The sequence below is a fragment of the Crocuta crocuta genome, unplaced genomic scaffold (assembly GCF_008692635.1).
Source record: "Crocuta crocuta isolate KB4526 unplaced genomic scaffold, BGI_CrCroc_1.0 scaffold147, whole genome shotgun sequence".
In the NCBI taxonomy this organism is placed as follows: Eukaryota; Metazoa; Chordata; class Mammalia; order Carnivora; family Hyaenidae; genus Crocuta; species Crocuta crocuta.
The window spans coordinates 5,460,113-5,468,929 of record NW_027532594.1 but is presented as its reverse complement, the minus strand read 5'-3'; the positions used below and the strand labels follow the sequence as shown (position 1 = coordinate 5,468,929).

The following is an 8,817-nucleotide window of genomic DNA, read 5'->3' as shown; positions in this document are numbered from 1 at the left end:
GGGAGTCGGGGGTTGGGGGGGGGGTGGAGAACAGAGAGAGAAGACCAAGCAGGCTCTGAGCTGTTATCACTGAGCCGACAAGGGGCTTAGTCCCACCAACTGTGAGATCATGACCTCAGCTGAGATCAAGAGTCAGATGCTTAACTGACTGAGCCACCCAGGTGCCCCAAGTAAAACATTTAAAAGATAATAGTTTAGAGAAAAATTGAATAAGTAATTCTACTTATTGATGATGTATCAGAGTTAGTTCGGGCTATAAAAGGTATGAAACCCCAAATTAGAGTGGTTTAAGCAGCAGACAGACTGACTTCACTTGTATGTAAAGGAAGTCTGGGCTCAGGTGCATCTAGGGGGCTAGGGTAGCAGCTCTACAGCCGTTAGGAACTCAGGCTGTTTATTGTCATTCCTCAAGAATATCTTTGACCTTACTCTCCAAGGTGAGTGCTCATTTTCCAGCCACCAGTATGCCAGCAGGAAGAAGAAAGAGAGAGGCCCACATCTACCTTACAGAAGCTTTCTAGAAGTTACACTTAGCTATCTAGTTGCAGGGGAGGCTAAAAAATGTGTCTTTCCTCAGGGGAGGAAAGTGTCAACCTTCGATTGGTGCTTCTATTTCTAAAGAAGGGGAGATGAATATTGAGCAGCTGTCAGTCTCCTCCACAAGGTGGTACTGAAATGCAAAAATTATAAAAATGGTATTCAAATGACTACAGTTTGGAAAATAGTGTAATAGATTGTGATATTTGAGATTGCTTGGACTTAATGTTTGTTTGTTTTAAATAGAACCTGAGCCGACTCCGATGCCAACCAATTCTACAGGTAATACAAGAAAATTGACTCTTTCCTCTTCTTCAGGACTTGTAAGGCCTTCTAGTGGACAACTTTTTAGTAATTAAGTACTTAAAAGTTGTTAGTATAATTTAAAAAATTAGTAGATATATTTAGTCTCGGACCATAATTACATTACGTATGAATTGTCTGTGACAGTGACACGTTAACTCCAGTGTTTCATATTCATTGAACATGGGGGGATTTGCTGTATCTTTGGACATTGAGTTCACAAACTGCTTTTTGTGGAAATCTTGGAAAATACAGAAGCCTCAAGGAAATTAAAATTCCCTATAATTTCCATCATCCAGAGGTACACCAAAAGTTTTTCAGTGATAAAAGTTACTCCAGGCTCTTCTGTGTGTATGTCTAAATAAATACACTTACTGTGAAATTGGATAATATGTTTATACATGTTTGAATTTGGTTTTCCTCTTAAACATTGTCGTATGCGCTTTAACCATCCTGCACTTGGCTGGATAGTTAGGTCATCTGTTGTTCTCCATGTTCTCCATGCAGTGGATGTCTGACAGGGAAGTATTTGCTGTTATCTCTGATAGGATTGATTCAAACAGCATTCCTAGATCAGAGGATAGAATTATTTTAAGGCTTTAAATACTGATTGCTTTCCAGAAAGACAGGCTTTTCAGCCTAAACAACTGGAAAGTTTTTCACTACACCTTCAACAGAGTTAAATAATTTCTCCTTTTAAAAATCTTGACCAAAGTGATAGAAGGAGTAAATCATTTAAAAAAAAGTCTACTCCAGCAAAGTACTAGTCTAGATGATAGGGATTGGAGACAGAAGTTAAGACAGCATTCTATCTGTCGTAGAAACTGTGAAAAAGGTAAGTAAGCCCTGTGTGGTGAGAGGCTCGTAGGAAGGTGTGTATGTGGAATAACATGGCATACGTAGTGAAGGAGATGTGAAAGAGTGTAATGAGACGAGGCAGTTGCATTTGGAGTACACAGTGAGGAACAGTTGAGCTGGACAGTCAGCAGTCAAGAGCCAGATTGGTAGGAGACAAGAGAACACATGGAGATTAGGGAATTCTGGGGAACTCCTAGGGGAAGAGTTGCAGATGTATGCAAATAGACTTAGGAAGTAGAAGGGATAGAACTTGATGGAGGTGATGGCCGCAGCTCTTCACCAGCAGTACAGGTTAAGTTGATCAGTAGGCAGCAGTAGTGTCCACAGGAGCAGCTTGTCGAGACTAGGGCTTCAGAACGAAACTCTACAGAACAGTAATGTGTAAGAGTTGAGGAGAAAAAGAGGACTGGGGAGAAAACTGAGTAGAGACTGGCAGAGAAGTGTGTTCAAGAAACTATGTTTTAGGTATAGTTTTTCAGAGGAAAAAGTGGCCCAATATAACAAGGACCAGAACTCATTTTGAAAGACTTCGGTAAGCTGGCTTGTTACCAGGTTTTGCCGGCCATCTGTGCATAGCCTCTTCCCCAGCTACACGTTTAGCGATACCATGTTGGTAGTTGAATTACAGTGGAAATACTCATGCCCTAGACATCTGCAGATTTCGCTGGCCTTTCAGAGAGCACACAGTAGTAGCACCCATTAGAAGTCACGGACTAGGCGGATATTAAAGATTGATGAAAGCAGAGATGTTGAGGGCAAATTAGTTTCTCAAAGGTGGGATGTGAACCAGAAGCTGGAGGGGGGAAACAGTTTCTATAAAACCATTGTGGGTTCACTTTTAATTTCTTCTCCATGGATCTTGATGTAGTTTTCATGTTTGCTCTGCACTGGGTTCTCCAGCGAACTACCGTGGAGTCCTCCTTGTTTTCTCTCTTTGGGTTCTGTAAAGTGGAAAGAAGCCAGGCTTGCTTACAGAACCTGCACCAATCGAATGGCAGTTAGTGGCTGGAAAACAGACCTTTCCATGGTCTCTTCATACCTACTGTGGAAAGAGAGCAAGTGAGAAATTAAGTGATTATTAAAGAAATGATTCAAAGGCAATCTGATTTATGTAGAAAGGTGTTCAGTGGGGTTAATTATAGTCTTCTGCCAGGACATAAAAATATAATAAATATGAATGTTTATGAATAGTATCTCACAACAGAATGACTAAATTTTGTCGAATTTGGTGGGAGTATTCACAATATATTAAGTGGAAGACATACTACTTAAGTTCTAGCACATTTTTTATTTTTTTGTTACATACATGGCCTAAGAGAAGTGGCTGGCTGGAAGCAACATATTACTCTGAATGATGAGATTACTTAATTTACTGTATTCTAAATTTTTCATCACCAGTAGCGACTTTTATATCTGCTGAATTATTTTTTTTAATGAACTGTAGGTCATTAGAGGTATATTCCCTACATCAATCAAAAAAAGTAAAAGTGTGTGAATCTTTTGCCTGTTTACAAAAAAGAATTAGTTTGTGCCATGTTCAGAGGGCTGTTCATGAGAATCAGATAGCAAATTTGTAAACTTAACTTTCTCTACCATCTATTGTCAGACAAAGTTTAGTGATCATGTCATAAGATTGAAAGGAATATATGTTTAATTTGTAAAGTGTTATTTTGTGTGTTACACAGGATTTATAAGCAACAGAAACTTTTAAAGGATTAAAAGTCTGAAAATAATCATACCCTTTAATCTAGGAATTCTCTATAATCAGTCCTATCAGAGATGAGATCAAATGTTTCCCTGCAAGATGTTTATAGTATGGAGAAATGAGAGGTGACCTAATTGTCCATCCAAGAGCAGGGTAGGTAAAACGTGTGCAGCAGTGCTCATAGTGAGAGAAAAGATAAAAACATGTATGAGAATATCCCATTAGTATTTTTAACGTATCTTTTATTAGAATCTATTAGTAATATTAGTGCTAACAGAGGTCTGTTAATACATTCCTTTAGTTCCTAAAATGTGTTTACATTCAAATTAATTCTCACAAGCATTCATTTCTTTACAGGTATTTTCAGATAAATAAATTATTGGAATTCATGTAGTATGGTAGACTAGAGTTTACCCCAGGCTCTTATAATTTAAATTGGGTCTTTGGCCCCTGAGGACCTGCTCTTTTATAAATAAAATTTTTTGGAACAGAACCATGCCTATTGATTTGCATGGTGTCCTTGGCTACTTTTGCACGACACAGTGTACAGAACCTAAAATATTTACTGTCTGCCCCTTTAAGAAAAGTTTACCAGCCCCTTGAAATGAAGAAGATAAGCCTATCATGATACCTACTTGAGAAATACTGAGTTGCACTTGTTTATTACCATGACTTTTTAAGTTAAAGTTCTTATTATAGAAAAAGGTTATTTATAAAAACAAAAACCTATATAGTCCTTCAATTAAACAGTAATTCTTGCCCTTTTGTTGTTTTTTTGTGAATTTATCCAGATGTATACATAGATTTCATAGTTAACCACGTACATAGATGTTAACATAGAATTTTATGATTGATGTTTTCAGAAGCATTTAAAGGCTAGTATTCTGGCTATGTAGATAAGTTAGTGAACCATTAGCTGGAGCTTGGCTTTATTCTTTATAAAATGGAAACCATGTCTAGTTGGTAGCATTATTTTTAAAAGACAAATTGTTAGATATTCAGAGGTTTGGAAATTGAGGTTTTTAAAAAGTTTTGTTTACATTCCAGCTAAAACCACAACTCTGCTTTCCTCTTCTACAACTACCACCACAGCTACTACATCAGGTAATTGAGGTGTTTTTTAAGTGAGGTAGGATGTGTGTGCAACATTGCCTTTTACTATTTCTGCCACCATTTTCCAGTTTTATTCATAAATGGTTCTGAGGTAAAGCTCATCTCGTACATTTTGGAGGACTGAGACAGTAGGCTGTTAGAGCAGTAATGGTAGATTTGCTGAGAGTCTTTCTTGTTTTTTAATATGTAGGCATGACATGTGACAGTTAAATGTGATAGTGTTTCTCCAAAACCCTTTTAGTACACCTTGTAGGCGAGATCTAGTTTTTTATAACTTACAAATTAAATACTGATTAGTTGTGTGCTATGTTGGGTCATGGCAATTAGAGTGAAGATAATAATTCTTAAAAGTGCATCTGAAGAGTAACTTTATTAATTAGTTGATTTGATGTATTGTAAATGAAATCTTACTCAGGTTATGCCACAGAGCATTGCTGGTTATGAATCCTCCTCTCTGTATTTAAAATAGTGTTCTTTTATGGGTTTTTTAAATTCTTTTGGCTTATTCTTAAGCTACCTTTCTCTTGGTTTCAAGGAAGCCATTTTGGCTTCACAGGAAGAAATACAGAACAGTCGTAATTAACTTTAAAGTGGCCAGCTTATTCTACAGCCACCATAACTGGTGTTTATTTGATATTCTATTTAAGGAAAAAAAATTTATTTTAAATATGAAACTGCTTTTTATTAAAATCAATGGTGCTCTACTTGAAACGTTTTACTCTTTGAAAAGAAATTTATATTTTGTTTTCTCTTGAAATATTTTACTCTTTGGAAAAAGAATTCAAACTTTTTTTGCTTTTTTTCTTATAGTTTGCTAATGCTCATAAAATTTGCAGAGCAAGATTTAATAGGAGCACCTGGGTGGCTCAGTCGGTTAAGCCTCCGACATTGGCTCAGGTCGTGATCTCACGGTTCGTGGGTACGAGCCACACGTCGGGCTCTCTCACTCACTCTCTTGCTCACTCTCTCTCTCTGAAATAAATAAAACATTTTAAAAAAAGATTTAATAGTAAGGTTTTTTGCTTGTTGGAATTATAAATTGCAGATACTTAAGGTGGTTTTTGTGATTTGAGGAATTGCAACCAAATGTTTACTTAACCTTATATAGTTAGTAAGATTCAAAAGTTTATGAATTTTGAATATTATTTACCATATCAAATATTAATATTTACTCTAACACTTAACTAAAAATATATGTAGTCTGAAGAAATTGCACATTTTTAAAGTGACATGTTCCCAGGGCATAATTTATGTACCAGTAGAGTCTTTTGCTATTATTTTCATATTTGAATTTGTATGGTAGCATTGAGCACTTGATAATTGCTGGATGGAGTGAATGGGATTGATAAATGATTGTCTCCCTCAATTAGGGATAAATTCTGGCTGTAAAGACTTGACTCAAGAGCCGATGCTTTATAGAATTGAACACATGGCAAAGTAGCTCCGGTGGGTCTTGAAATTATGATAGAGGATCCTGAGACTTACGAAGTGTTTTTTTTCCCCTCTTGTTTAACAGGTACAACTAATACCACTTTAACTCCGACTTCACAGCCTGGGCGGAAGTCTACCTTTGATGCAGCCAGTTTCATTGGAGGAATTGTCCTCGTCTTGGGTGTGCAGGCTGTAATTTTCTTTCTCTATAAATTCTGCAAATCGAAAGAACGAAGCTACCATACTCTGTAAACAGACCCATTAAATTAACAAGGACTGGTGTGTAACTCACTGAAACCAAAATATTATCTTTCAAGATGTCCCACGTGGAAGACGCTATTCCAGGATCTTTAAATTTTCAAAGGATGCGTATAGGATGTTTTGGAGCATCGTCCTTGAAGAAAAATCACTTAAATCATTTTGCTCAACAGGAATATTTAAAATATTCTGCATGAATCCTTGTGGCTGTCTTCTTTTATTTTCAATGGCTGCTGCTGTGGGATTATGTTCTCTCTTCTTGACATACCAAATGTAACTCTGTAAGTGATGGAAAACATTGTCCTGCGCAGACAACCTCATGACTCTTTTGGCAGTTTAAATTTAGTCCTTTTAAAGCCTGAAAGCTGCATTATTTTCATCCTAACTCAGGATGTAGTCTAGTGACCAGAATTGAGAAGAATGTGCCAAATGAGCATCAGTCGGGCGGACTTTTGGCTGTCCTTTCAAAAGTGGAATAAATCTATAAATTTAGTATCCTTAGAGTAAACTGTATCTTTAGAGTAAAATTTTGTGCTCAATAGCAGTTATTTTTTCTACATTAGAAATAAGATGCCACACAGGGAATTACATTCCAGATTTAAAGGAACGAATGGAAAGGATACAAATCATTAATAGCAGGTTATTGTTCATCCTTGTAAAGCACCTTATATCACTGAGAAAATAAAGAACAGTGCCTTAAAAGACAGACTGAAAGGTAGACTGTAACTTAAAATGTTTGTGATTTGTTCTTTTACATTAGGGAAGGTGAAGGTTGGCCTGATGACCTGTTGACAAGCTGTAGTAAACCTGCGTGTAGATACCATACTGTTAGTATTTAACTAAATCCTATTTTACTTCAGACCCGAGCAAGTGAAGCAAAAATTAGATATTCCACAAAGCTGAAAGCCTTCACATATTGAACCTCCCAACATTTTTCTTAGGCTGTTAAAAAGTATAAATCTAAAATTGGTTTAATTCTATTTTCCTTTGTGCTTCAACACTGTTGTGCCATGGAAGGATTTTCACCAAGCTTTCTTGAAAAGTGACTTTTTTTCTGAGGCAAGAAGGAAGAAAGTTGGTTTAGAGTCATTTACTAGCTCTTTAATGAGACAATCATTTTAAGTTTTGAGACCAGAAATGTGACCAGTGTGATTTTAGAAAATCTAAGGAGTTTTAGCTGACTGGATTACTGTAGATTTTTAATGATGAATGCCCTGGACAGACATACTGTGCCTCCTCTTTCTTTCTTTCTCTTTCACTCCTGCTTTCTCCTCTCCCATCCTTTCTTCTTAGTTTCTGTTCCCATAGCATAAGTAGCATGCATACTTTAATTTTTTTTTTTAGTTTTCTTAGGCAGCACTAGTTTTTTTCAGTTTTAGAGGGATACTTCTCTGCCTTTGACATATTGGATTAGTTCAGAGGTTTACATTAGTTTTAAAAAAGCTTTTGCTTTTCTAGGTTATTAAAGGTTTTTAGTTTCTTTAGCCTGTAGGGGCTGAATTTAGCACTTGGTTTTCAGTATTTTGTAGTAGGAAATGACAAGTTGCTTTGGTCCATTTAATTAGCCAAAATTCTTACATTTAGATTATATTCAAGGATCTTAAAGTGAAGATTTACTGTTTCTTTGTTACTTGCTGGTACAGCTAAAGTTTGTTTTACTTGCACATTTGTACATACACCTAATCTTTTCAAGTGCCTTAATTGTTTAAAATCTCTGGCTTCAAAGGTTTTTGGGAAAAGGTAGGTTTACCTCACATTTTTGTGTTTTCATTAGTAATATTCATTAGTAATTCTAGGAACCTCACAAAGACTTTTATTATGGTGCCATGGCTGTTAGTTTTTAGTGAGTGCTAGAAGATCCAAGATTCATCTGAAACTGTACAGAATTTCCATTCCTCCCAAAGTGGCAAATTTTAGCTACAGTGGTATAATTATCATTTACGTAGATATGAATACCTTATTACACATTAATGTCCATACAGCAGTTTTTGTGAAAATGTAGCTGAATGGCTCCTTCTCATCTTCTGTAATTTTGACTATTGCTCTAATGACAAAACCATAGTATGAAACCAGTTAGATTTTGCAAGAAGAGCTCTTACAACAGAACTCAGCCTTTTCCCCCCCTTTCTTGAGCAATTTACGATCTTGAGCCATTAAAATTTTGTTGTTTTTTTTAAATCCAGAAGGTATATAGAAACCTTTTCAGATTTTCTTCTGATTTGTTCATGTGGATGTAGTTCTATCAAAACACCTTACTGTACCTTACAGATATTTGTTGCACAGGCAGACACTGCTGTATTTAGAAATTTCTATTTCAGTTCATTAAAAACTGTAAAACCAACCTGTATCATGTACCAAACTGATTCAAAATAAATCTACATGTTTATTGAATCAATCTGTTCAATTTCTTATTAAGTGTTTATTTTGCATTTTGATTATGGAGTTTACTGGTAGTGAATTTACCTTATCAGTCTGTTTGAATATGGGTTGTGTACTCAATATATTGTTATACCAGCAGACAGTAGCTAAGATACACATTCACCGGTGGAGGACAGAGCTTTAGAAATTTGTGGTGCTTTAGTGTTTACAGCACTTTAATGATGTTTGTCCAT

At 36.0% G+C, this 8,817-nt stretch overlaps 1 protein-coding gene across 1 annotated transcript in view; it reads left to right on the top strand.

The window, feature by feature from the left end:
• The window catches only part of CD164 (CD164 molecule), a 14,529-nt gene extending 5,933 nt beyond the window's left edge, over positions 1 to 8,596 (top strand). The window contains exons 4-6 of the mRNA XM_077779971.1: positions 784 to 819; positions 4,451 to 4,507; positions 6,033 to 8,596. Of these exons, the coding sequence (XP_077636097.1) occupies positions 784 to 819; positions 4,451 to 4,507; positions 6,033 to 6,199 (260 nt within the window). The 3' untranslated portion in view covers positions 6,200 to 8,596. The remainder of the gene's footprint in view (positions 1 to 783; positions 820 to 4,450; positions 4,508 to 6,032) is intronic.
• Positions 8,597 to 8,817: the final 221 nt, after the last annotated feature.